At 68.5% G+C, this 24,170-nt stretch overlaps 4 protein-coding genes and 1 long non-coding RNA gene across 5 annotated transcripts; 3 read left to right on the top strand and 2 right to left on the bottom strand.

The window, feature by feature from the left end:
* Positions 1–1,845: 1,845 nt before the first annotated feature.
* AJM1 (apical junction component 1 homolog) lies at positions 1,846–6,654 on the top strand. The gene is made up of 2 exons (XM_086324116.1): positions 1,846–1,986; positions 2,062–6,654. The coding sequence occupies exon 2, from the start codon at positions 2,114–2,116 to the stop codon at positions 5,039–5,041; it is 2,928 nt and encodes a 975-aa protein (XP_086180242.1). The 5' UTR covers positions 1,846–1,986; positions 2,062–2,113; the 3' UTR covers positions 5,042–6,654.
* Positions 6,655–7,811: 1,157 nt separating this feature from the next.
* Positions 7,812–9,221, top strand: PHPT1 (phosphohistidine phosphatase 1). Its single transcript, XM_086324177.1, has 3 exons — positions 7,812–7,988; positions 8,351–8,475; positions 8,958–9,221. Exons 1-3 carry the CDS (start codon positions 7,829–7,831, stop codon positions 9,048–9,050), a joined length of 378 nt encoding a protein of 125 aa, XP_086180303.1. The 5' UTR covers positions 7,812–7,828; the 3' UTR covers positions 9,051–9,221.
* Positions 9,222–9,911: 690 nt separating this feature from the next.
* On the top strand, positions 9,912–18,694 carry MAMDC4 (MAM domain containing 4). Its single transcript, XM_086324110.1, has 29 exons — positions 9,912–10,095; positions 11,044–11,151; positions 11,225–11,398; positions 11,478–11,603; positions 11,763–11,893; positions 11,969–12,053; positions 12,170–12,295; positions 12,448–12,585; positions 12,676–12,764; positions 12,848–13,021; positions 13,277–13,361; positions 13,446–13,625; positions 13,722–13,847; positions 13,963–14,094; positions 14,201–14,325; positions 14,408–14,519; positions 14,663–14,779; positions 14,896–15,030; positions 15,173–15,309; positions 15,379–15,586; positions 15,673–15,810; positions 15,933–16,051; positions 16,132–16,222; positions 16,363–16,509; positions 16,652–16,786; positions 16,871–16,998; positions 17,082–17,190; positions 17,669–17,844; positions 17,963–18,694. Exons 1-29 carry the CDS (start codon positions 10,044–10,046, stop codon positions 18,002–18,004), a joined length of 3,645 nt encoding a protein of 1,214 aa, XP_086180236.1. The 5' UTR covers positions 9,912–10,043; the 3' UTR covers positions 18,005–18,694.
* A 418-nt stretch (positions 18,695–19,112) lies between these two features.
* Positions 19,113–22,941, bottom strand: EDF1 (endothelial differentiation related factor 1). The gene is made up of 5 exons (XM_086324168.1): positions 22,786–22,941; positions 21,108–21,159; positions 20,618–20,778; positions 20,009–20,102; positions 19,113–19,538 (listed from the first exon to the last, which is right to left on the bottom strand). The coding sequence occupies exons 1-5, from the start codon at positions 22,861–22,863 to the stop codon at positions 19,477–19,479; spliced, it is 447 nt and encodes a 148-aa protein (XP_086180294.1). The 5' UTR covers positions 22,864–22,941; the 3' UTR covers positions 19,113–19,476.
* A 546-nt stretch (positions 22,942–23,487) lies between these two features.
* On the bottom strand, positions 23,488–24,170 carry LOC147362245 (uncharacterized). Its single transcript, XR_015136065.1, has 2 exons — positions 24,038–24,170; positions 23,488–23,648 (listed from the first exon to the last, which is right to left on the bottom strand). It is a non-coding gene; the product is annotated as an uncharacterized LOC147362245 (long non-coding RNA).

Below are 24,170 nucleotides of genomic sequence, written 5' to 3'. Positions count from 1 at the left end.
AGGAGCCCCTCACCGCGCGGCCGGCTCGGCCCCAAGCGGGAGCCAGCGCGCTACGCAGGTCCCCGGCCCACCGCGCGGTCCCTTTAAGTGCAGTCCCGCCGGCCGCCATCGGGGGCAGCACCGAGCGGCCCGGCAGCCTCACGCCGCTGCCTCGAAGCTTCTGCCGGTGCCGGGGCCGCGGCGGCGCGGGGGACGGCGGAGCGCGCGCGGGCCTGCGCAGACCGCCGGGCGCGGTGCGGGAGCACCGCCCAGGTAAGGGGTCCAGGCCGCTGCCCCGCGGATCTTCTGTGAGTGCGGCGACCAAGAGGACGGGGACGCTGCGCCTTGGAGGACGGCGGTCCCCACCCCCGGGGGCTCGGGGCTGGGCCGGGCTGCACGCCGGGGAGGGCCACCCGCCGGGCCCCTTAGGCCTGGGACCCCGGCGGGGGCGGACCGTCCCATCGCCAAGGGAAGGGGTGTCGCCCAGTCTGGCTCCTCGGGGGCCGTGGCAGCTCCAAGGCCGGGCTGTCACCTCCCTGGGGCGGAGCCTCATACCCTGTCATCCAGCCCCCGGTCCTGGCCTGGCTTCAGGGTGGGAGGGGGATGGGCCTGGAAACCAGGGACAGGTGGGTGGGGGTGCTGAGATGGGGACAAGCACTGGGCCTGGGTGTCTCTGACCCAGGGGGGCAGCTCTGCTGGCAGGAAAGCCCTGGCACACCGGGGACACAGAGGGTCAGCCAGACCAGAGGCCCTGCCAGGTGAGCACCCAGCTCGCTTTTCCGAGCTCACCTTGGAGCATGCTCCCCCAGCCTGTGAGGAGGTGGAGACCCCGTACCGCTGTCTGAGCCACCCCCCTCCACCCCTAGCCTCTCTAGGCTTTGGGCACCCAGAGAAGCCGCTGGCCCAAGTCTGAACGTGGGCCTAGTACAGAGGGGTGGACCCCAGCTCAGCCTGCATGCGGGGGCATGGAACCTCAGGTTTCCATGGAGCTCTTCCGTGATGCTGAGGGGAGGGCCTGCCTGAGAATTGCAGGTGGCAGGGGCTCGATCCACCCACCGCCCTGCCTCCCCTGCTGGCGGCCTCCTGGCCTGCTGCGCCGCTCAGGGACCTGGGGGCAGCCTTGAGCTCCTTGAGCTCACACACCCCCACGTGGTCCAGCAGCCAGGGCCTGGTTTCTGCTGCCATGCGCTCGCTGCAAAGATTGGGGGGTCGCTCTCCCAGCCTTGTCATGACAGCCCCAAAGAGCTTGGTGAGTTTCAACCACCCCAAAAAGAGGGAGAGTCAGAGGCGGTTCCTGCAAAGCAAGGGGAGCTTTGGGGCCCAGGTATGAGCTCCGGAAGCACGGCTGTGGCCAGCGCCACACGGAGACTGAGGGCAGGGCAGCAAGCCCATGAGCCTCTGTGCCACGCCTGGGCCTGACGGGGCCACTTCAGGGCCTGCAGGGGCCTCTGCGCTGGGCCTTGACACAGTCCTGGGGGACGGCTGCATGTCCAGCTGCGCCAGTTGGGGGGGGCAGGGGGTGCAGGAGGCTGGCTAAGGTTGCTTAAGGCTGGGGCCAGGGGCTTCAGACTGCAGCATGGGGGGATTGCTCTGCACTAGGCGTTAGGAGCAGGCTTCATCACCTGCTTTATAGGAGCCAGCACCTTAAAGCAGTCTGTGAAGGCCCCAGTGAGCACACAGTTGTCCCACCTGTGGGCACCGGTGGGGTGGTCCTGGGGTCACTCTCATTCTTCCTACCCTACTGCTGGCCTGTCCCTGAAAGGGGGTCTACCCCAGCCTGCCAGCGGTCACTAGTGAGCACAGGAGCTCGGGGGCCGCTGCGATGACGTCCCCTTTCTGGTCACCCACCTCCTCCCAGCAGAAAGTGGCCCAGAAAGGATGGTGTGGAGGAGGGGGCAAGACCCGAGTGGCTGGACAGCTGGGCGCCCCCTGCAGGTGCCTGGGACGCCGGCATGGAACACGGGCCTGTGGCCGCAGGCCTTGGCTGCCTCCCGGGCTGTGCCCCAGGTAAGCCAGGCCAGCGCTGGGGGTTAGCGGGGCCTGGGCTGCAGAGGGGCCGCCCTGACCCGCGTCTCCCCTCAGGGCGAAAGCCCCGAAAGGCCGAGTGAGCTGACGCCTGGAGACTTCTTTTAAGATGACCCGCACCGACCCGCCGGATCTGCTCGTGTCGACCGTGTACCAGGACATCAAGGTGGCGGCCCCGGGGCCCGTGTCGAGGCCCCCGCCATGTGAGCGCCCCATGGCCCGGCCTGCAGCGCCCGCGCCTTTCAACAAGCGCCACTGTCGAAGCTTCGATTTCCTGGAGGGGCTGGACGGGGTGGCCATGGAGGCCCGCCCGGAGGCGCCGCCTCCGGAGCCCGCCGCGCCGCGCGCCCGATCCCGCGACGGCGAGACCCGGCGCCGCGCCCGTTCCAAGAGCGCCCCCCGCGCGCCCCCGAGCCTGGCGCCCGCGCCCGCCTCACCACCCGTGCTGCCGCGCCGAGGCCGAGAAGCGCAGCGAACGGCGCGGGCCGACGCGTCGCCCCGCCGGGAGCCCGCGTACCCCGCGCTGCGCGCGCTCGCCAACGAGCTACACCCCATCAAGCTACAGCCGCAGCGGGGCGGCCCTGGCCGCATCGCGCCCCTCTGCGCTGCAGCCAACCGCTGCGCGCCAGCTGAGCCACCCGCGGGGCCCGCCCCCCACGTCCGCTGCCGCCTGGACATCAAGCCAGACGAAGCGGTGCTGCAGCACGCCGCCCGGGGCTCACGGCCCTGCGGGCCCCCCGAGCCCGCGCCCTGGCCCCGCGCCGCCCCGCAGCTCCACGGTCTTACGGTGCCCGGGCCTCGCCACGTGGCCCTCTCGCGCACCCCCACCCCCAGTGACTCGTACTGCACCGACCCCCGGGCGCTGTACTGCGACGGACCGCTCCCTGGGCCCCGGGATTACGCGGAGCGCCGGAGTGTGCCCTTCACCACCCCGCCGGGGCCCACCCAGTTCTTCTACACGGAGGAACCAGAGGGCCACCCTGGGGGCTTCATGGCCAGCCCTGGCCCGCCCTTCGACGGCTACTATCCCAGGCCTTTTCTGCCCGAAGAGCCCCCGGGGCCCAGTCCAAGACGCGGGAGCGGCTACTACGCGGGAGAAGTTCGAACCTTCCCGGTCCAGGAACCACCCTCCCGCTCCTACTACGGGGAGGCCCCCCGCGCCTACGGCCCGCCCTGCGGCCCGCGTTATGCCCCCGAGGAGCCTCGAGCCCGCCCCGCCGCCCGCGCGTTTTACACTGAGGACTTCGGGCGGTACCGCAATCGAGAAGCCCTGACGCGGACTTATCCACACCCGCGAGGCAGCCCGGCCTGGGGTGACTGGGGCCCGCGGCCTTACCGCACCCTGCAGGTGGCGCCCCCGCCGGACCCCGGCCCGCTGCTCGCCTCCTGGCACGGAGGCACGGGCACCAGTCCACCCCGGCTAGCGACCGACAGTCGCCACTACTCGCGCTCCTGGGACAACATCCTGGCATCTGGGCCACGCCGCGAAGACCCCTTGGGCCGGGGCCGTAGCTACGAGAACCTGCTGGGCCACGAGGCGCGGGAGCCGCGGGGCACGTCCCCCGAAGGCCGGCGCCCGCCCGTCGTCGTGAACCTGTCCACCTCGCCCCGACGCTACGCGGCGCTGTCCTTGTCCGAGACGTCCCTGTCCGAGAAGGGCCGTGTTGGGGAGGGCCCAGGCCGAAACTGGTACGTCACACCGGAGATCACCATCACCGACAACGATCTGCGCGCCGCCGAGCGCCCGGCCGCCAGGAGCTGGGAGATGCCGGGGAGCCGCCCCCGCCAGTCTCAGCCCGCCGCCCCCGACGGCCCCGCCTCTGGCCGCCAGCGCAGCCTCGAACAGCTGGACGAGCTCATCACTGACCTGGTCATCGACTCGCGGTCCCCAGCCGGCCAGGCGCTCGAGCCCACGTCCGACGGCCTGGGCCGCCAGCTGCGGCGCCTGCTCGACTCGCGGCCCTCGGGGCCCGGGGGCCCGGCGCTGGCGCCGCGCTCGCCACCTGCGTCTGCCGGTAGCGCCGAAGAGCCCGCGGGCCAGGGGCAGGCGGCCGACGCCTCCCCTGAGCCCAGCGCCGACGAGGACGACCTGATGACGTGCTCCAACGCGCGCTGCGGGCGCACCGAGACCATGTTCAACGCCTGCCTCTACTTCAAGTCCTGCCACAGCTGCTACACCTACTACTGCTCGCGCCTGTGCCGCCGCGAGGATTGGGACGCGCACAAGGCGCGCTGCGTGTACGGCCGCGTGGGCAGCGTGTGCCGCCACGTGCTGCAGTTCTGCCGCGACAGCGGCCCGGTGCACCGCGCCTTCTCGCGCATCGCGCGCGTCGGCTTCTTGTCCCGCGGCCGTGGGGTGCTCTTCCTGGGCTTCCCGAGCCCCGGCTCCGCAGACAACTTCCTGCGCTTCGGCCTCGAGGGGCTTTTGCTGTCGCCCACCTACCTGTCGCTGCGCGAGCTGGCCACGCATGCGGCCCCACTGGGCAGCTATGCTCGGGAGCTGGCGGCCGCTGGGCGCCTCTACGAACCAGCCGAGTGCTTCCTGCTCAGCGTGTCGGTGGCTGTGGGCCCCGGGGCCACCCCGCCCGGCGCCCCTGCCAGGCCAGTGCCCGCGCCTCGCAGCCCGGGACCCACGGTGCGCAAGTTCGCCAAAGTGGCGCTGGCGGCCGGCAGCCCAGCACGGCCTCCCCCCGCGCGGGGCCGCGAACCCGACATGGAGACTTTGATCCTGACGCCGCCGCCCGGCACTGCGGGCCTAGACCAGGACGGCGAGGCGGGCCGGCGAGCACGCGAGGTGGCCTTCATTCACATCCAGCGAGAGCTGCGGCTGCGCGGCGTCTTCCTGCGCCACGAGTTCCCGCGCGTCTACGAGCAGCTCTGCGAGTTTGTCGAAGCCAACCGGCGCTTCACGCCCACCACCATCTACCCCACGGACCGGCGCACCGGCCGCCCCTTCATGTGCATGATCATGGCTGCGTCCGAGCCGCGCGCGCTCGACTGGGTGGCCAGTGCGAACCTCTTGGATGACATCATGTGAGCCGCGGGGGAGCGTCCGGCCCCGCCCAGTCCACCCAGGGCCCACCCTGAACCCCGTCAGGTCCACCAAGCCCCGCCCAGTCCACCCAGGGCCCACCCTGAACCCCATCAGGTCCACCCAAGCCTCACTCGGTCCACCAGGCCCCGCCCACATCGCCGCGAGCTCCGCCCCGTCGCGGTCTCCCGAAGCGCCGCCTTTCCCCGCCTTCCGGCGACAACCCTCCCAGTCCCGCCGGGCTCTTTCTCCCCCAGTTCGTCCTCGGGGCTCCCTAGAGGCAGGTCCTCGACCGCTTGGTGCTCCCCGCTGGGAGGTGGGGTGGGTCTGAGGACCAGCCCGCCCTGCCTTTGCGCGGAGGGGTCACTACTGCAGACCCGACCGCGCGTATCCGACTCGTCCGCCCCCTGCCCATCTGCAGGGCCTCCCTGGAGCCTCTCCAACCGCGGCTCGCCGTGGTCCAGGAGCCCGAGTTGACCAAAGCCTAGTCCTGTCCCTTTAAACACACCCCCCCACCCGCTTCCTGTGGTCTGGGATGCACCCTGCTCAGAGGCTTTTCCTCTCTGGAGGACAGACACGCTGATTGGTCTCGGTGTGTCCGCACCCCGAGCACTTCCTGGCCTGGTGGGCAGGCAGGGCCGGCGGGGACCTGCGTGGGGCCCTCGCAGACTGGGTCAGACCTCGGTACACTGACGGTGCTGCCCGCCCTGCCGCAGGGGTTGGGACAAGCAGCAGTGAAGGGGTACTGGGGGTGGGGGGTCCTCAACCAAGGCACAAGACACCCAACCAGAGGGGAGGAGGTCCTGGGCCGGGGAAGCGGAGGGGAGGGGCGCTGGCCAGAGCTCAGACCCGGCAGGGCGTGGGTTGGGCTGCCTGCTCTCACCTGGTCGATGGCCCCAGGCGTGCGCCAGAGCGGCCCTAACCTCACAGGCGGGAGCAGGTGCAGAGACTGGGTGAGCGCGAGCGGCCGAGGAGGCCCTCCAGTTGGGACCCTATCAGTAGCCCTAGTGAGGACCGAGGAGGAGGTTCGTCCCCAGTCTGGAGCAGGGGCGGGAGCGAGCTACTTCCACAGGGCGGCGGTCCGTCAGAGGTGTGGGGGGGGGGGGCGCAGTTGCGCAAACGCCCGCGCTCTAACTCGCTCTGGCCCCGCCTTGTGGTGCTGGCTGGACGCTTGAGGCTGGAGTGCACGCTCCAGTGTCCGTTATCCCCGCTCTCGTCGGGGGGTGCCCGCTGGCCCTGGCCCGAGAGGGCGAGGCCTGGCGCCCGGAAAGGCCTTCCTGAAGCCCCAGGCCCCCGTCAGGGCCAGGTGGTGGGAGGCATCCATTCAATTAAATTGTGAGCCCCACCCCCCACCTCCGATCGCTGCCCGCACCCCCGCGCCCATCTCCTCTCGTTCCTTCACCTGCCTGCGCGCCTGCCTCGGCTCCGCGCATTCGCACCGGCCACGCGCCCCGCTTAGCCCCTCCCGCCTTCGCGGCCTCACAAACTGGCCGCCGCGCCCCTTGCCCAGGGGCCTCCGCCTTCGGCCCCACGCGCCGCCCAGGAAGGACCCTGGACTGGGGTTACTTCCAGAGGGGGAGCGCTTTTGAACCAAGGAAAATATAACTCGAATGTAGCCACTGCTGCCTCGTTTTTTGTTCAGAGTGGGTGCGACGTTGAAGATTTTTGGAGCCGAGGGGGGCGGGCCTTTGGAAACAGGGGTGGGAAACCACTGAACAACGTGGAGTGGGAGGGTGGAGAGAGGGGCTCGGACTCGGTGGGGACGCGGTCTGGGAGACCGTGGGACTCGGTGGGGACGCGGGCCGGGAGGCCATGGGACTCGGTGGGGACGGGGCCCAGGAGACCGTGGGACTCGGTGGGGACGCGGTCTGGGAGACCGTGGGACTCGGTGGGGACGCGGGGCGGGAGACCGCGGGACTCGGTGGGGACGGGGCCCAGGAGACCGTGGGACTCGGTGGGGACACGGGGCGAGAGACCGTGGGACTCGGTGGGGACGGGGGCCAGGAGACCGTGGGACTCGGTGGGGACGGGGGGCGGGAGGCCGTGCGACTCGGTGGGGCCGGGGGGCGGGAGGCCGTGAGACTCGGTGGGGAAGCGGGCGGGAGACCGTGGGACTCGGTGGGGACGGGGCGGGAGACCGTGAGACTCGGTGGGGACGCGGGCGGGAGGCCGTGGGACTCGGTGGGGACGGGGCGGGAGACCGTGAGACTCGGTGGGGACGCGGGCGGGAGGCCGTGGGACTCGGTGGGGACGGGGCCGGGAGGCCGTGGGACTCGGTGGGGACGCGGGGCGGGAGACCGTGGGACTCGGTGGGGACGCGGGCGGGAGGCCGCGGGACAGCACGGGGAGTACCCGGGCGCGAGGCCCTCAGATACGCTGCGGGGACCCAGGAGGAAGCCGAGGGCAGCGCGCGTGATCTGCGGAGGGAGTCAGGGCCAGCGGGCGCCCCCTGCTTCTCGTGGGCCGCCCAGCCCCGCCAGAGGGGCCCGTCAGCCGCCCCCGACCCCCGGGCAGGGGCTTCTCCGTGGGCTGAAAGGTATCCGCACCCACTCCCGGCTCCTTGTTCCCCTTTAAGGGGAGCTGGCGCGGTCACCGCGCTGCAAGGAGCTGGGCCGCGATTGGCCCGCCTGTGCCGCCGGTCGGCCGCACGGTTGGCTGAGGCGCTGGGCCCGGGCAGCATGCCCCCGCGGGATTGGCTAGCGGCTTCCAGGCCCCGCCCCCCCGCGCCGTCAGCGCAGCCAGGGGTCGCATGGGGCAGGGCCGCGGGCCGCAGGGCGAGCGCGCTCCGGGAACATGGCGGCGGCGGGCCTCGCCCAGATCCCCGACGTGGACATCGACTCCGACGGCGTCTTCAAGTATGTGCTGATTCGAGTCTATGCGGCGCCGCCCTCCGGGGACCCGGCCGTGGAGACCAAAGAGATCGTGCGCGGCTACAAGTGGGCCGAGTACCACGGTGAGGGCGGGGCGGTGGGCCGGGGGCAGGGCCTCGGGCTCTGTGGGCGGGGCCAGCGCGTCTGGAGCGGGGCCGAGGGCGGGGGTGGGGTAGACCCTGTACCGGGTCTTCTCGCCGGCTGGCTGGGTGGCAGGGAGGCTTCCAGACTGTCCTGGAGACGAGGGGCTGCCGTGGCCCGACCCCCACTCCTAGTCCCAGGGCCCCTGCCCAGGCGCACCCCCTCCTCCCTTTTCTCCCGTCCGGAGAGTCTCCTCTCCTGGGGACGGGGGCTGCTTAGACCTGGGGGGCCGGGGTAGGGGATGCGGGGGAGGGCCTCAAACCCCTTCCGCCCTGGCTGGTGCTGAGCTTCCCTCCCATTCCAGCCGACATCTACGACAAGGTGTCAGGCGAGATACAGAAGAAGGGCTATGACTGCGAGTGCCTGGGGGGCGGGCGCATCTCCCACCAGAGCCAGGACAGGAAGATCCACGTGTACGGCTACTCCATGGTGAGCCCACAGCTGAGGGCCCCAGTCCTGGCTGGGGAACACCCGGCCCTTCTCAGCCACAGAACCCTGCCTCCAGGGCCCGCAGCCTCCCAGTTTCCACGCGGCATGACCCAGGAAACATAGGGGGTGGGAGGGAGCCACTGCTTGCCCCCCGTGGGCTGTGTGCTGTTCCTGCCCCAAAGGCCTGGCCGGGCCACTGTCCTCCAGCACTTCGAGGCTGCCAGCGCTGCGTTGGAGCTCGGATGCCTGCCTCTCCCTTCACCACTCTACCTGCAGGGTCACAGGGCACCCAAAGCTGGCTCGGCCTCTGGCTGGAGGGCCCTCCCTCCAGGTTGGCTCACTCGAGGCCACACTTCCCCAGGAGAGTGGCTTGGGTGGCTAGGGGGATGACAGCCTCCTCCACAGCTGGCTCCTGGTGTCCCTGCTGCCTGGGGGCCCCCAGAGCCAGAACCGGGTGTGTGAGAGCCACCTCCTTCTGTCAGGGTTACGGTCGCGCCCAGCACTCTGTCTCTACTGAGAAGATCAAAGCCAAGTATCCGGACTACGAAGTCACGTGGGCTGACGACGGCTACTGAGGCCCACTCGAGGCCCGCTCCGTCTAGCAGCCCACTCAGAACTCTGCCCTGAAAACCCCTCCCAAGGGGCCGGACTGCACCCCCTGGCACTTTGCCACCCTGGCCAGGCCTCGGTGCCTGGGGCTCCCTCTCGGGAGAATTAAAAGCATCGTCAGCTCTGCTGCTCCCTGAGCTCTGTGTGTCTTGGCGTCTGTGTTCTCAGCTCACCTCGCTGTACTTCCAGCTAGTGTGGGTGGGTGGCTGAGAGCTAGAGGCTGCCCCTCACCCGGATCTGCCCCGGGGGCCCAGGGAGTGGCAGTGCGCACTCAGCCCTTTGGGGTCTGATAAGGGGGCCCTGGCTGCTGCCGCCGTTTATGGCCTGATTGCTTCTCCGTGCACCTGCTGTCCGCACGGTCATCTGGGAAGAGGCCTGACAAGCCCTTATGCAAGGAGCTAGGGCCAAGTCCCTCCAGCCTGCGGAGGCGGGGGCCCCTCCTGGTATGGGGTAGGGGCACCAGCAACTCCCGTCTTGGCCACTGCTGACTGAGGTCACAAGTAGGGTGGTCTATGGCCCCTCGACTCCAGAATTGGGGCCGCTGCCTCAGGCTCCTGCTTCAAGAACCAGGCGTGGAGCCCCTCTCCCAGGACCCTCCTCCTGGCGCTGCAGGGAGCAGAGGCCTCCATCACGCTGCACCCGCCTCCTCTGGACTCCAGGGCCCTCACAGGAGCTTCTCCACACAGGCGCCGTCGTCACGCTTTTAAAGATGAGGAAGCTGAGGCTCAGGTTAGACAAGCTCCCAAGGCCGGACGGCGATACACTGGGCAGCGCCTGGCTCCAAATCCTCCACTGGGGTCAGTGCTGCGAGGCCCAGAGCCCCTCGGCTCCTCTGGACCCTGTGTCTGGCTGCGCCCAGCCCACACCACACGGCTCGGACACTTTTTGACGAGAGAACAGTCGTTGTTTTTAAGCAAGCAAGTGAAGAGGAGCCACAGGCCGAGTTTCGGGCAGGGACGATGTCCCTGGTCGCCAGGGTTGCCCCTTCCCTGTGCAGTGAACTCAAGCCAGGTGCGTGGTTTGCACAAGCGGCATTCGTGCCCGGCTGAGTTGAACTCTGCGGGACCAGAGGCCCCAGGAGGAGCAACTGAGGCTTGTGCCACTCGGCACTGTCTCCAGCGGGGCCTCCACCAGATGGCTGGGCAGGAGTGGGCACCACGGCTGAGGCCCGACCTTCGGCCAAAAGGGGGCCAGGCAGGTGGGAGCCCCCTGTGCCGGGGCCTCTCTTCCTGGGTGCACTTACAGCCAGGTGTTCGTCCTTGTCAGCATGGGGTGGGGCCAGCGAAGGGCTGCAGATACAGAAAGAGCTGAGCCAGGCCCGCAGTCAGAGCAGAGTCGGCCTGCGGGGCCTCGGGCTGACAGCCAGGCAGAGTCCCCACCAGGCTGGCCAGGGCACACAGCGCCCCAGGCCTCCCTGCCTCGGGCCTGACCATGCCTCTGCACGGTCATCTCCTGCCCGCCGTGGTCATGCTCCTGGGTGAGTTGCCGGGCCTGGCTCCTGAAGCAGGAACGACAGGGGGCCCAGCTGCTGGGTCTGCAGGGAAGGAGGGACGTGGGCCCAGGACGGCCTGCAGTCCGGACGCCGGGCGAGCCCTTGGGGTCCTGGGGACGGCCTCGCTGGGGTAGGGATCCGAGTCCAGCCCGCTCTGGGTGCAGGCTGGGGGGCCTGGGCCGCAGCCCCTCCCGAGTCGTGCTGGGCTCCGGTCCTCCCTGGGGAGGGACCCACGTTGGGGATGGTTGGTCCCTTGCACACCCAGGCACCCCATCCTGACAGCCAGCCTCTCCTGGGCCCTGACAGGGACCCCTGGGGGCAGTTCTCCGTGGCTTTCTGGCCCCCTCCCTGCACAGCCTCTTGGCCCGGCCCCCACATGTCCCAGGATGCCTGACTCTTAGGGGTCTCTGTCCTGGGGAACAGCGGGGCCTCCCTACCCCAGGCCACCTGGCTGTCTCTGCTGGCAGCAGGGTCCCCCGGCTGGGCCTGGGTCCCCAACCACTGCAGGACCCCCCGCGAGGCCGTGTGCAACTTTGTGTGTGACTGCAGGGGCTGCCCCGACGAGGCGCAGTGCGGTGAGCCAGGGCCAGGGGGGCAGCAGCGGGGCCCACCCTCGCGGCCACCCCGCCTGACCCCCTGCCCTCCCAGGTTACCACGGGGCTTCGCCCAGCCTGGGCACCCCCTTCACCTGTGACTTCGAGCGGGACTCCTGTGGCTGGCGGGACATCAGCACTGCGGGCTACCGCTGGCTCCGAGACCGCGCAGGGGCCTCGCCAGAGGGGCCAGGGCTGCGCGCGGACCACACTCTGGGCACTGACCTTGGTGAGGTCTGGGTGGGGCTCCATGCTGTCCCCAGCCCTCTGTGCCTCCCGCCCCATCTCCTGACCTCTCGGCTGGCCAGGCTGGTATGTGGCAGTCGGCACACACCGTGGGAGGGAGACGGCCACCGCGGCCCTGCGCTCCCCTGTCCTGCACGAGGCCGCCCCCACCTGCGAGCTGAGGCTCTGGTACCACGTGGCCTCAGGAGGTGCGCACCCCATACCCCGCGACCCGAGCCAGGTGGCCCAAGACGAGGGGCGCAGAGACGGGAAGGCGCCCCCAGGGTGGGCAGGGGTCCTGGGGTGGGCACAGCCACGGGCCTGGGGGAGGCCTGGGGCCTGAGCTGCCCCCGGACCCCTCACTGCAGATGTGGCTGAGTTGCGGCTGGAGCTGACCCACGGTGTGGAGACGCTGACCCTGTGGTGGAGCGCAGGGCCCTGGGACCCAGACTGGCAGGAGCTGGCGGTGCCCACTGGCCGCATCCGGGGCCCCTTCAGGGTGAGATGGGCACGCTGGACAGTGGGGCCGTTGGGGAGGGTCTGGGCCCTGACTTAAGGACTTCGCTCGCTCCAGGTGACCTTCTCTGCCACGCGAAATGCCACCCACAGGAGCACTGTGGCCTTGGACGATGTGGCCTTCTGGCGCTGCGGGCTGCCCAGTAAGGTCCCCCGGCCGTGGGCCCACTCCTGGAGCGGGGAGGGGGTCAGCAGGAGGCCCTGGTCAGTGGCCCCGCCTGGGGACTTGGGGCAGGTGATGGGTTAACCCTGCCCCCAGCCCCCCAGGCACACTGCCCCCGGGGGCACCACCGTTGCCGGAACGAGGCCTGCGTGGAGCCCGCCCAGCTGTGCGACGGGGAGGACAACTGTGGGGACCATTCGGATGAGGATGCGGCCCCCTGCAGTGAGTGGGACAGGGGGCTGACCCTTGGCACCGTCCTTCGGGGGCTGAGACAGCTGATGTCCACCAGAGCTTGGGCCGTGAGCACAGGCCTGGGCGGCCCAGGGGCCAGGCAGGAGGCCCCACTCGACAGCCGGAACCCCCTTGTCCCCCAGGACACTACATAGCCACCGATTTTGAGATGGGCCTCGGCCTGTGGAACCACTCAGAGGGCTGGACCCGAAATCACAGTGCCGGCGGCCCCAGGTACCCCGCCTGGCCACGTGGTGACCACACCTGGAACAGCGCACAGGGTGAGGCCTGGGGACCGCCGCCCGCCCTGCCCTGCCCCGGGACCCCCCGCCCCAGCCTGCCGCCCCGACCCAGGCCTGCCATCTCCCCAGGCTCCTTCCTCGCATCCGTGGCCGAGCCCAGCACCCCAGCGGTCCTCTCCAGCCCCGAGTTCCAGGCCTCGGCCCCCCACAACTGCTCGGTGAGTGGGTGGGAGTCACAGGGCGCGGCCCTGGCTGCCCAGGCCCTGTGGCGTCTCCGCTAACCGTGCTCGGCCCCTGCTAGCTCGTCTTCTATCACTACCTGCACGGGTCTGAGGCCGGCTGCCTCCAGGTGTTCCTGCAGACGGCGAGCCCTGCGGCCCCCCAGACCCCCGTCCTGCTGCGCAGGCGCCATGGGGAGCTGGGGGCCGCCTGGGTCCGAGACCGAGTTGACATCCAGAGCGAGCACCCCTTTCGGGTGAGGCTGGCAAGGGCAGCATCGTGCGGGGAGGTCCGGGGCCCCTCAGGGAGTCCCATGTGGGCCCCTCCACCATCTCAGGAGGAGGGCAGGCCAGAGGACGGGAGGGGCTCCCTGCAGAGATGCCCCCTGAAGGGCTGGGTGTCCAGCAAGAGCCAAGGATGAGGTGTGGATTCTGGGGAGAGGACTCGGGGGCAGACCGGCCTGGGGATCACAGAGGGGTGCTGGGGCGCCCCCGACCCCATCGGTCCCCAGATCCTCCTGGCTGCGCAGACAGGCCCGGGGGGCGTCGTGGGCCTGGATGACCTCATCCTGTCCAACCACTGCAAGCCAATCCCAGGTGAGCCTGCTGGGCACCCTCACGCCCCACCCTGGGAGAAGCACAGGCCCCGCCAACCCACCTGACCCCCGCGCTGGCCCACAGAGCTGGCGGGTCCACCTCCAGGGTGCTGGGCCCCAGGCCCCTGGCCCCAGCCATCCAGCCTGCGGCCTTGGAGCTTTTGCGAGCCCGGACACTTCTTCTGTGGGGACCTGTGTGTCCCCCCGGAGCAGCTGTGTGACTTCCAGCAGCAATGCCCGGGGGGCGAGGACGAGCAGGAATGTGGTGAGCCGGCCAGGGGCCTCCCCTCCCTTCCCCCAGCCTCCCCTCTGGGAGCGGCTGGCGAGGCCCCAGGCCCATCCATGCCCCCTGCCCTTGCAGGCACCACAGACTTCGAGTCACTCTCAGGCGGGGGCTGGGAGGACGCCAGTGTGGGGCAGCTGCAGTGGGTGCGCCTCCCGGCCCCGGACAGGGGGATGCCCAGCCCGGACGCCCACGGGGCTGCTGGTGAGGCTCCGCCCGAGACAGCCTGGGGCCTGCCTTCCAGCTGCCCCCTCTCCTTAGGGAGGGCGCTGAGTCGGGGTCCCTGGGAGGAACCAGCTCTGAGGCCTGCTCTCCCCAGGGCACTTCCTGGCTGTGCAGAGGGCCTGGGGGCAGCTGGCCGAGGAGGCCCGGGCGCTCACACCCACCCTTGGCCCCTCGGGCCCCCGCTGCGAGCTCCGCCTGGTTTACTATCTCCAGAGTCACCCCCAAGGTACCACCGTCCCTTTGCACCCTCTGCCCCGTCCTGGGGTGGGGAGTCAGAGCCCCCGGGCGAAGGACAGGGGCAGGACGGGCCGCCCACAGTGATCCCTTGCCAGGCTTCCTGGAGCTGGTCGTGGTGGAGGGCAGCCGCCGCGAGCTGGTGTGGCAGGCCCTGGGCACCACCGCTGGGGGCTGGAAGGTGGACAGGGTCCTTCTCGGGGCTCGCCGCCGGCCGTTTCGGGTGAGGAGAGCGGCCTGGGGCAGAGAGGGGCCCCCGCGGGGCCTGCCCTGGCTGACGGCCTCCTCCCTCATGCCCCATGAAGCTGGAGTTGGTTGGGCTGGTGGACTTGGACGGCCCCGGGCAGCAGGGCGCAGGGGTGGACGACGTGACCCTGACGGGCTGCAGCCCCACAGCAGCCGCTGAGGAAGACTCAGGTGCTTCCCCCAGGTGCCCGGCCCCCCACCCAGGCCTCCTCGAGGGGCCCCCAGGAGCCCCCTCTCCAGGAGCCAGTCTCCCCCACCCTCTCGGCACTCAGGAGGGGTGTCGGGGGTGCTGACCCACCTCTGCCCGCCCCCAGAGGTCTCCTGTAACTTTGAGCGGGGGGCCTGCGGCTGGCACACCGGCCACCTCACAGATGCCCATTGGCACCGGGTCGAGAGCCGTGGCCCGAGGTACGACCACACCACGGGCCAAGGTAAGCCAGGGTGCCCGGGGGGCAGCTGCTAGACCCCGCCTGCTGGAGGCAGAGAGGAGCGCGGGGCTGAGCCCTCCAGCCTGGGGCCCACAGACCAGCGCCTTGCACCCCCGCAGGCCACTTCGTGCTCCTGGACCCCGTGGACCCCCCAGCCCGGGGCCCTGCTGCCCACCTGCTCACCCAGCCCAGGGTGCCCTCAGCCCCTCAGGAGTGCCTCTCCTTCTGGTTCCACCTCTTCGGGCCCCAGATCGGTGAGGCCAGCAGCTGGGCAGGGCCTCAAGGGAGCCTCACCGGGGCCCCAAGTCCTGCCTCTTGCTCCCTCAGGGGCCCTGGGAGGGGATGAGAGGCAGGGGTTAAGGCCTTGTTCCCTCCCCACCAACCCCCTGTCTCTAGGGACCCTACGCCTGGCGATGAGGCGAGAAGGGGAGGCAGAAACGCACTTGTGGTCACGGTCTGGCACCCACGGCAACTGCTGGCACGAAGCCTGGGCCACCCTCCACCACCAGCCGGACACGGGCGCCAAGTACCAGGTGAGGCCCGGGGCGTGGGCGCGGTGGGTGAGGCGAGGCCCCAGCCGCTGACCTCTCTCTGCCCCCCAGCTGCTGTTTGAGGGCCTCCGGGATGGGTACCACGGCAGCATGGCACTGGACGATGTGACCCTGCGGCCCGGGCCCTGCTGGGCCCCCAGGCGCTGCTCCTTTGAGGACTCAGCCTGTGGCTTCTCCGTGGGGGGCCGGGGCCTCTGGACACGCCAGGCCAACGCCTCGTGGGGCCCCCACGCTGACCACACCACGGAGACAGCTCAGGGTGCCCACTGGGGTGGGGCAGTGGGCAGACAGGTGGGGTGGGGAGGGCGGGGCGGCGGCCGGTGGGCTGACCCTGCCACCCCCCAGGGCACTACATGGTCGTGGACATGAGCCCGCAGGCCCTGCCCCGTGGCCACGCGGCCTTGCTGACCTCGGAGGAGCAGCGGCCCCTGGTGCAGCCCACCTGCCTGACCTTCTGGTACCACCTGAGCCTCCGCAACCCAGGTGAGGGGCTGCTGGGAGCCGGGGCCGTGGGGTCCCCTCAGGAGGCCCTTGGGAGCCCCCCCACCACAGGGGCCTGAGCAGGCACCCCTGCCACGCTGACGGGGCTGGCTGCTCGGCGGCAGGCACTCTGAGGGTCCACGTGGAGGAGGCCGGCAGGCAGCAAGTACTCAGCGTCAGCTCCCGCGGAGGGGCCGCCTGGCGCCTGGGCAGCGTGGACCTGCAGGCCGGGCAGGCCTGGAGGGTGAGTGGAATAGGGGGCCCTCCTCACCCCAAAGGCTGTCTAGGGTGCAGCAGGCACGACCTTCGCCCGGTGCCCTCCAGGTGGTGTTCGAGGCAGTGGCCGCCGGCGTGGAGCACTCCTACGTGGCGCTGGATGACCTGCTCCTCCAGGATGGGCCCTGCCCCCTGCCAGGTGGGCGCCTGTGGCCTGGCTCCTGGTGGTCCTGGCTCCCTGCCACCCCCACAACGCCCGGCCTGACCTCTACACCCCGCAGCAATGGTGCCCCAGGGGTGGAGGGCGCGGGGCATCACCCTCACGGCTGGCCCCTGCAGCTTCCTGTGACTTCGAGGCTGGTCTGTGTGGCTGGAACCATGTGCCCCGGCCCGGCCTGGGCGGGTACAGCTGGGACTGGAGCAGCGGAGCCTCGCCCTCCCGCTACCCGCAGCCCCCCGTGGACCACACCCTGGGCACAGAGGCAGGTGGGTCCAAGGCAGGAAGGGCACCCAGAGCCACACACGCCTCACCCCAGCCTGGCCCGCCCAGCGCCCAGCGGGGTCAGAGGCCACAGATCGGGGCGCCGGCTCCATCGGGTCCGCTGGGCACCCGCTCTCTCATCCCCAGGCCACTTCGCCCTCTTCGAGACCAGCGTGCTGGGCCCAGGGGGCCGAGCGGCCGGGCTCATCAGCCAGCCTCTGCCCCCGACCACGGCCTCTTGTCTGCGCTTCTGGTACCACATGGGCTTCCCCGAGCACTTCTGTGAGTGAGCCAGAGCCCCGGGGTGCGGCAGGGGGTGCCGGGGCCGCCCCACTCTGCCTGAGCGTCTTCACACCCTGCTCCCAGACCAGGGCGAGCTGAGGGTCCTCCTGAGCAGCGCGCAGGGGCAGCTGGCCGTGTGGGGCGCGGGTGGGCGCCACAGACACCAGTGGCTGGAGGGCCAGGTGGACGTAGCCAGTGCCAGAGAGTTCCAGGTGAGGCGGGTGCGCCAACCCGGAGCCCTTGGGCGGCTCCAGCCCTCTCCCCGGCCCATGCAGCCTCTTCTCCCTCCCGTCAGATTGTGTTTGAAGCCACGCTGGGCGGCCAGCCGGCCCTGGGGCCCATTGCCCTGGATGACGTTGAGTATCTGGCTGGGCAGCGGTGCCAGCTGTCCACACCCAGCCAGGGTAAGCCCTGCCTAGCGGGCCGGTTCTGCTCCAGGGCAGGGCCTCTGCCAGCCCCTGGGTTGGCGGGTCATGCCCTTGCCTGAGGGACCAGGAGAGCCACAGGCCGGCTGCCCTTGCTTCGGGGCCCCAGCCTGGGGCCGGGCCGTCCCGGGTTCCTGTGCCCCCAGGAGCGGGGTGCCCCCGGCCTCTGCCCACTGTGCTCCAGCTCCCGGTCAGGCCAGAGACCACAGCCGCCCTCCTGCTGGAGCCCTCGCTGGGGGCTGTGACTTCACGATAAAGGGGGCATCCAGCCTGGGGCTATAAGCCCCGGGTCTGCAGCCCTGTGCCTGCCAGGGCCCAGCCTCAGCCCATAACTGGTGACTTCAGAGGGGACCTGGAAACGCCAGGCTGTGGGGCAGCCATGCCGGGCACCCTCCTCGAGCCTGGGTGGGGCTGAGACGGGACTGGGATCCTGGGTCACGTGCCCTGCGGCCCGCAGGGGATGGGGCGGCGGCCGCGGTGGTGCCGGCTGCGGTCGGCGGCACCCTCCTCCTGCTCGTGCTGCTGCTGCTGCTCGGGGTTGCAGGCCGGCGCTGGCTGCAGAAGGGGGGCTGCCCCTCTTGGGGCAAGGCGGACACCGTGACCCCCGGCTTCGACAACATTCTCTTCAGTGCGGTAGGAGCCCTGGGTGAGGGTGGCGGGTGGGAGCCGGGGGTCGCTGTGTGCTGCCCCACACTCAGCCTGATGGTGCACAGGGCCCCAGTGGCCACTAAGCTCCTCCCCTTCCCCCTAGGACCGCGTCACCCTGCCAGCATCAGTCCCCCACGACCAGTAGACGAGCCAGAGAAGACCTCAGCTCCTCACACGAGCTCACCGGCCACCGGAACCCCGGGCCAGGGACCAACAGCTGCCTCCCTGCCAATACATTGAGGCCCTGTGCCCGTCACCCTCACGGGGCTGCACCCACAGACCAAGTGTGGTCCCAACCCCAGCAACATATGCCCCAGCCCACAGGGACACCGCCCCGCCGGCCGGGGTCTGCCCGTCAGCAGGAAGAGTAGCTCCCCAGACCCGATCCAGTCTACCTGAGAGCACACGCTTGGGGGCCCCTCCCGTGGGCCTCGGTGGCTCAGGAGACGGCCAGGGGCTCGAGGCACCTGGAGGCAGCACTGCCCCAGCCCAGGCCAGAGGGACCCCCCAGGGCCCCACCTCACTGGGCGATTCCGTATCTGATGAAAGACAGAAACCCCACAGGTTCAGGCAGCAGACAGTAGCAGACACTCGTCAGGGTCCACGGTGGCCGGGGCTGGACTGGCAGGGGGTGCTCCAATCTGTCCAGAGTCCCAAAGAAAGGCCCCCGTGCCCGCCCTGCCAGGGCCAAGGCCCCCGTGCCCGCCCTGCCAGGGTCACGGTCCCCGTGCCCGCCCTCCCAGGGTCACGGTCCCCGTGCCCGCCCTTCCCCGGTCAGAATCCCCACCCACCGGCCACCCCCATGTAATAAAAGGAGCAGAGTCTTTCTAACCCAGGGACAGTCCCAGGTCTGATCTTACACACAGGAGATTCAGACACCACCCACCCAAGTCTGCGGAGGACCCCCGGCTTGGCTGTCCTGGAGGGTGTGACGGCCACTCTTGCACAGCCAGGTGCCCCCTCCAGCCCAGGCAGCACCACTTTGCCACCCGAGCCCACTGGGATCCACAGACAAAAATGTGACTGGGGACTTGGCACCGGGGGCACCCGAGTCTGATGCCCAGAGGCTGACCGATGCCCACTAACCGTCCCAGCAGAAGTGACGAGAAACAGCTTGCAGAGGGACCATCCCAGCCCCTCAGGTTCCCTCGCGGTGCCTCATGAAGATAGCCCTTTGCAGCACTGGGGGCTGGAGGGAGGGGGCACTGCAGGCACGACAGCAGAGGGTGGGGGGCAAGGAAACACCACCAGCAGAAGGGCAAAAACTTTATTAGCTTCTCTACGAGCCAGGCTGGACATACAGCTCCTCTCCCAGATGGTGACCACCCACCCCCTGCCAGCTCCCCGGAGCCATCCCCGCAGCGGGATGGACCCCGGGGGAGAGGAAGGCAGTGTTCTGCACCCCACTGAGGGCGGGGGGCAGGGAAGAAAAAAATCAGAAGCAAACACTTTGCAAGGTTTTGTTAGTTAGACAGCAGGTACGATGAGAGGGGTTCCCGGGCGGGGCTCCCGCCCATGTTCCGCTCGGCCGCGTGGAGAGAGCCGTGCTGGCGCCGGTGGTCGAGGGGACCAGCCGGACGAGATCAGCCGGAACGCACTGATTTCGAGGCTTTATGTTCATTTTGCCCTTGGCCCCTTCTCGATCGGCTTCCCAATGTCCTTCCCCCGGAGCTTCAGGCCTGAAAGAGCCACGGGCCGCCACTGACCACTGCAGCTCCCACTCTGGACTTCAAGGCACAGGGCAGCTCCTCAGCCTCCGAACCCACTGTCCCTGGGACACAGGCTTCCGTCCTCTGGAGGGGGCGGGGAGTGCCATCCTGGCCCTGGGCTCTCACCCACCCCAGGACTAGTTCTCACGTCTGATTCTAAAGAGCATGTGCCTGCCCCTCCTCGAGGGGAAAGCACAGCCCCTCCCAGGACCAGGCTTCCGCTTGGAGCCATGCTGCTGCCAATGCTGGGTGGGCAGCACGGGGGGGTGGGGAGACGTGAGGGGGGTGCGCCCAGAGACAGCATGCTCCTGGGAATGTTCTTCAGGCTCTGGAGGATTCCGGGGCCCTCAGGGCCTTCCTGCACCCTCCTTACCAACTGCAGCCAGGAGGGGCAGCCACCCTGCGCCTGGCCAGGCAGTGAAGGCCAGCAGGACACTTACCAATGGCTCTCTCGATCTTGCCCAGAACCTGGTTGTTGGGAATGGCCCGGCCACTCTCGTAGTCCGCAATGACTTGCGGCTTCTCGTTGATTTTCTAGAGAGAACGTGTGTTTGCCCGTCAGCTCCAGGCGGTGGTGGGAGACGGACACAGCCAGGGGAGGGCCTCAGGCTCCGCACGGCTGTGTGCAGGCCCAGGGCTAGAGCAGACGCAGCTCGGCAAGTCCCAGCTGACTCGTGCGGGCCCTCAGAGGTCTTGGGGCTCCCCGGGCCCGCGCCCGCCTGCCCGGCTGTGGCTGGAGGGCCCGTGCGCTCACCGTGGCCGGGGTCCCAGGGCCTGCGCCCGCCTGCCTGGCTGCGGCTGGAGGGGGCCGTGCGCTCACCGTGGCCGGGGTCCCAGGGCCTGCGCCCACCTGCCCGGCTGCAGCTGGGGGGCTGTGCGCTCACCGTGGCCAGGTCCTTCTGCGTCAGCCCCTTGCCCTCAGAGGTCTCAGGGCTCCCGGGGCCCGCGCCCGCCCGCCCGGCTACAGCTGGGGGCCGTGCGCTCACCGTGGCCGGGGCTCCCGGGGCCCGCGCCCGCCCGCCCAGCTGCAGCTGGGGCCGTGCGCTCACCGTGGCCAAGTCCTTCTGCGTCAGCCCCTTGCTCTGCCGGCCCTGCTGGATGACCTTGCCGACCTCCAGGGTGACCCGATCGTGGTGCAGCTCCTCGGTCTCCCGGTCCAGCTTGGCCGTGTTCTTGGTGATCGAATGCTGCTTGTTCTGGCCGGCGGCCCCTGGACCGTGCAAGGCAAGAGCAAAGGAGAAGGTCTGCAACAATCCCACAGGTGAGCCGGTTCGGAATGGAACCCGGCCCCACAGGCGCCCTGAGCCTAGCAGACAGGCTCAGCCAGGCCACCCAAAGTGGGGACACCCTCACAGACCTAGGAGCACTGAGCCCAGGACTTCCTCCCAGCGACAGGAAGTGGGTGGGAGGACCCCTCCTGATTCATGCCAACCACCGCTGCTCCAACAGGACCCTCACACCCACCAGCTCTGCAGCCACCCTAACGACCGGGGAACCCAGACACTCCCTGGTCCCACAAGTGGACATATAAGTACCTACATTTCTTAGAAGTCTCCACATCTTCTCCTCGTCTCTGAGCCGCTAAGATGGCCTAGAAAATGAGAAAGTGTTTTTTGGTCAAAATTAGCTTTCCGGTACCTGGCCAACCCCAGTTTAGGCTGCTGCTGCTAAGTCGCTTCAGTCGTGTCCGACTCTGTGCGGCCCCATAGACAGCAGCCCACCAGGCTCCCCCGTCCCTGGGATTCTCCAGGCAAGAACACTGGAGTGGGCTGCCACTTCCCTCTTCAATGCATAAAAGTGAAAAATGAAAGTGAAGTCGCTCAGTCATGTCTGACTCTTAGCGACCCCATGGACTGCAGCCCACCAGGCTTCTCCGTCCATGGGATTCTCCAGGCAAGAGTACTGGAGTGGGGTGCCATTGCCTTCGAAGTTTAGGCTACTGTCAGCCAACTGATAATGCCTCATGCTTTTCAAGCCCTGGCAGTCAGGCTCTGAAGTCACACCCTGAAGCGCCCTGCTACGTGCCTAGTGCCTGATGTTTTCTCAAGGACCGACAAGCAAATGCCGGCTTTAAGCCAAAGCTTGTCATACAAATCCCTCTACGTCCAACTGTCCAGGCAACTCTCAATAAACTTCTGCTCAAGAAAACAGAAACAGCTCATGACTCTGCTGTTGAAAAAGACAGGCAAGTGAGTCCTTTTAGAAACCCACACTGGAAATAGACTTCTCTACGAGACTCTCCTGCAAAAGCCGGAAAGAACGTTTGGCCTTCCTCAGCCAAACTGGCTCCTAATAAAATACAGCACATCGCACAAGGCCTGTGGCCCTCGCCCCAAACGCTGGCAGAGGCAGCGCTACCCCTTGATCCACAGTGTAGAAAAGGAATGTAACATATTTCTTAAAGTTTCTGACACCTTAGAGACACGGCTGTGGGGCATTCTAAGTGTGACATGTTCACAAACGTTTTCTAAAGCTGTTCACGTGATTCCTAGCTTGTGGCTATTAAGGTTCCTTTGAAAAAAAAAGAGAGAGAGAGACTGAACTTGGTTTTGACCAACTGGAAAGTCCTGGGCAGGTCGATGAATGCTAGTCAGCAGGGCCAAAGCCAGTCGTGGCCCAGAGCTGGCACTGCGTGTCTAAGGCCGGCCCAAGGCTGCTGAGAGTAGAAAGGAGCAGGGCTGGAGACTGACCTGCCCGTCCCAGCTTCCCTTACAGCGACTCACAGGGGAACCCGATGGATTCCCAGAGAACCGTCTGCCCCAAGTGCCCTCAGGGCATGCCGGCTACTCTGGCAAGATGGGGACACCAGGGTCACCGCAAGCTGAGTCCTAGGCCACTCAGCCCAGGGCCAGGGACTCCCTTCGGCCGGCAGTGTGCTTCAGTGGGCTCCGCGGGCGGCCTCGGACTGGCCGGGCACCGGGCAGCCGGCGGACGGGGGAGGAACTCGCCGGGGCGGTGGTGCCCGCCAACCCTGCCCGCGTCCGATCGCTTCCCAGGGCCCGCCACTGACCGTCCTCGCTGACAGCCTCGGCCCAATCCCCTCCTCCACCCGGGTCCGGCAGTGCCTATCCCGCGGGCCCGTGTCACAGCCCGAAGCCGCCTCGACGCCCCCGGCCCGCCCCGGGGCCCCTCTCCGCGCCCACCCGGTGCCCGATCCGGCGCCGGGCCCACTGCCCGCCCACGGCCTTGGGTCCCGAGGCCCGCGCCGCGCCCGCACCTGCTTGGACTTGGCCTGGGCGGCCGTGGGGCCCTTTTTGCGCAGCACCGTCACCGTGTCCCAGTCGCTCTCAGCCATGGCGGGGCGGGCAGGGAAGGCGGTCCGTCCGGCGGCTCCGCGGCAGCTGCTCGAGACCCGGCGACGCGACGTCCCCTCGTCGCTGGGCCGCTTCCGGCGCCCGCTGCGGGCCCGCCCCTCCTCCCATTGGCCGGCGACTCGGGGGGCGGGTACTTCCCTCGGCTCGGAGCCAATCCGCGCCCGGCTCGTCTAAGCAAGACCCCGCTGTGCGCGACGTGGGGCGGGAGACGGAGCGGCCCGGACGCGTGGCCGCTGGGGGGCGCTGCAGGGGCCGGGGGAGCTGGGGGTGGCTGAGGCGGGGACGGGGGCCGCTGGGGGCGCTGAAGGGTGCCGGGGCCGCGGGCGCGGAGGCGAGAGGAGGAGGGGTGGGGCGAAGGGGAGCCCGGCTCGGGAAGGCGGTGCAGGGTGGCCCCCGAAACCAGGTGGGGGCCGGGACGAAAGGAGGAGTACTGGCCGGGGAAGGGGAAACGCGAGTGGGGGGGTCTGTGCGAGAAGCGGGGAGAGGGCAGGGGGCGCAGGTGGCGGGAAGGAGGAGACGGGAGCCAACGCCTGGCTTCTTGCGCCCGGTTGGCGGGGACGCGGCCTGGCCCCTCGCGGGCAAGGTGTGCGCGCGAACTTGATGCAGGGGGAAAGTGGCCTTGTCGATTCCTCTGTCGTTGATGTTCGTTTCTGTTTCCTGACTTTTTTGGTCACCTTGCACGCCAACTGAAGTTCTCTTTCTCGGGGGTTATTATCAAGCGATACAAAGATGGTGGGGGCCAGGGTGGATGCAGGTTAGGTGGGGCCTGAAGCAAATATATTTTGTGGGAGGACGCAAGGAAATATGTAAAATTATTAAGACAAAATTAGTTATACAATATGTTTTTGCGTAACGTGTGTTTTGAATAATGTATACATAACTTTACAGTATAATATGAATGTATACATAATGTAATGAATGCTATTTTATGACAACTAATACATTATTTTATGGTAATCTTGGATCATGAGAAAATAAGTCAAAAATTGACAAATGCCACAAGCATCACAAAATTCAGAAAAATAGCCTTGGTATGAGTTAATGAATGCATCTTTAATGCCTTTGCTTGCATTTTTGTCCGCATTCTCATTGAATGCCACATCATGACTTTGCAGAATTGTTTTCTGGAAAGAACAGTTCAGACGTTGCTTTAACCTGTTAGATCCAAGTTAATCAAAGCGCTCCTGGCGTAGCATAGATGTGCTCTGTTAGCAGCATTCCTGTAGGTTTATGCTCCACAACAGGAATTCTAATACGCGTGTAGACACCACTGTGGCAGACCACAGGC

The sequence above is a fragment of the Bos grunniens genome, chromosome 11 (genome assembly GCF_055505025.1).
Source record: "Bos grunniens cultivar Pamir isolate PY7600 chromosome 11, Bosgru_T2T1.0, whole genome shotgun sequence".
NCBI lineage: Eukaryota > Metazoa > Chordata > Mammalia > Artiodactyla > Bovidae > Bos > Bos grunniens.
This window is presented reverse-complemented; position numbering and strand designations above follow the sequence as displayed.

Excerpts from the sequence above, each read along its gene's own strand:
- AJM1 (XM_086324116.1), top strand. The coding sequence starts at position 2,114 with ATGACCCGCACCGACCCGCCGGATCTGCTCGTGTCGACCGTGTACCAG.
- PHPT1 (XM_086324177.1), top strand. The coding sequence starts at position 7,829 with ATGGCGGCGGCGGGCCTCGCCCAGATCCCCGACGTGGACATCGACTCC. Across the intron at positions 7,989-8,350 it reads CAAGTGGGCCGAGTACCACG|CCGACATCTACGACAAGGTG; the intron begins GTGAGGGCGGGG and ends CTCCCATTCCAG. Across the intron at positions 8,476-8,957 it reads ACGTGTACGGCTACTCCATG|GGTTACGGTCGCGCCCAGCA; the intron begins GTGAGCCCACAG and ends TCCTTCTGTCAG.
- MAMDC4 (XM_086324110.1), top strand. The coding sequence starts at position 10,044 with ATGTCCCTGGTCGCCAGGGTTGCCCCTTCCCTGTGCAGTGAACTCAAG. Across the intron at positions 14,326-14,407 it reads CTCGCCGCCGGCCGTTTCGG|CTGGAGTTGGTTGGGCTGGT; the intron begins GTGAGGAGAGCG and ends TGCCCCATGAAG. Across the intron at positions 15,031-15,172 it reads CCTCTTCGGGCCCCAGATCG|GGACCCTACGCCTGGCGATG; the intron begins GTGAGGCCAGCA and ends CCCTGTCTCTAG.
- EDF1 (XM_086324168.1), bottom strand. The coding sequence starts at position 22,863 with ATGGCTGAGAGCGACTGGGACACGGTGACGGTGCTGCGCAAAAAGGGC. Across the intron at positions 20,103-20,617 it reads CGCAGAAGGACTTGGCCACG|AAAATCAACGAGAAGCCGCA; the intron begins GTGAGCGCACGG and ends CGTTCTCTCTAG. Across the intron at positions 19,539-20,008 it reads CAAGATCGAGAGAGCCATTG|GCCTGAAGCTCCGGGGGAAG; the intron begins GTAAGTGTCCTG and ends TGGCTCTTTCAG.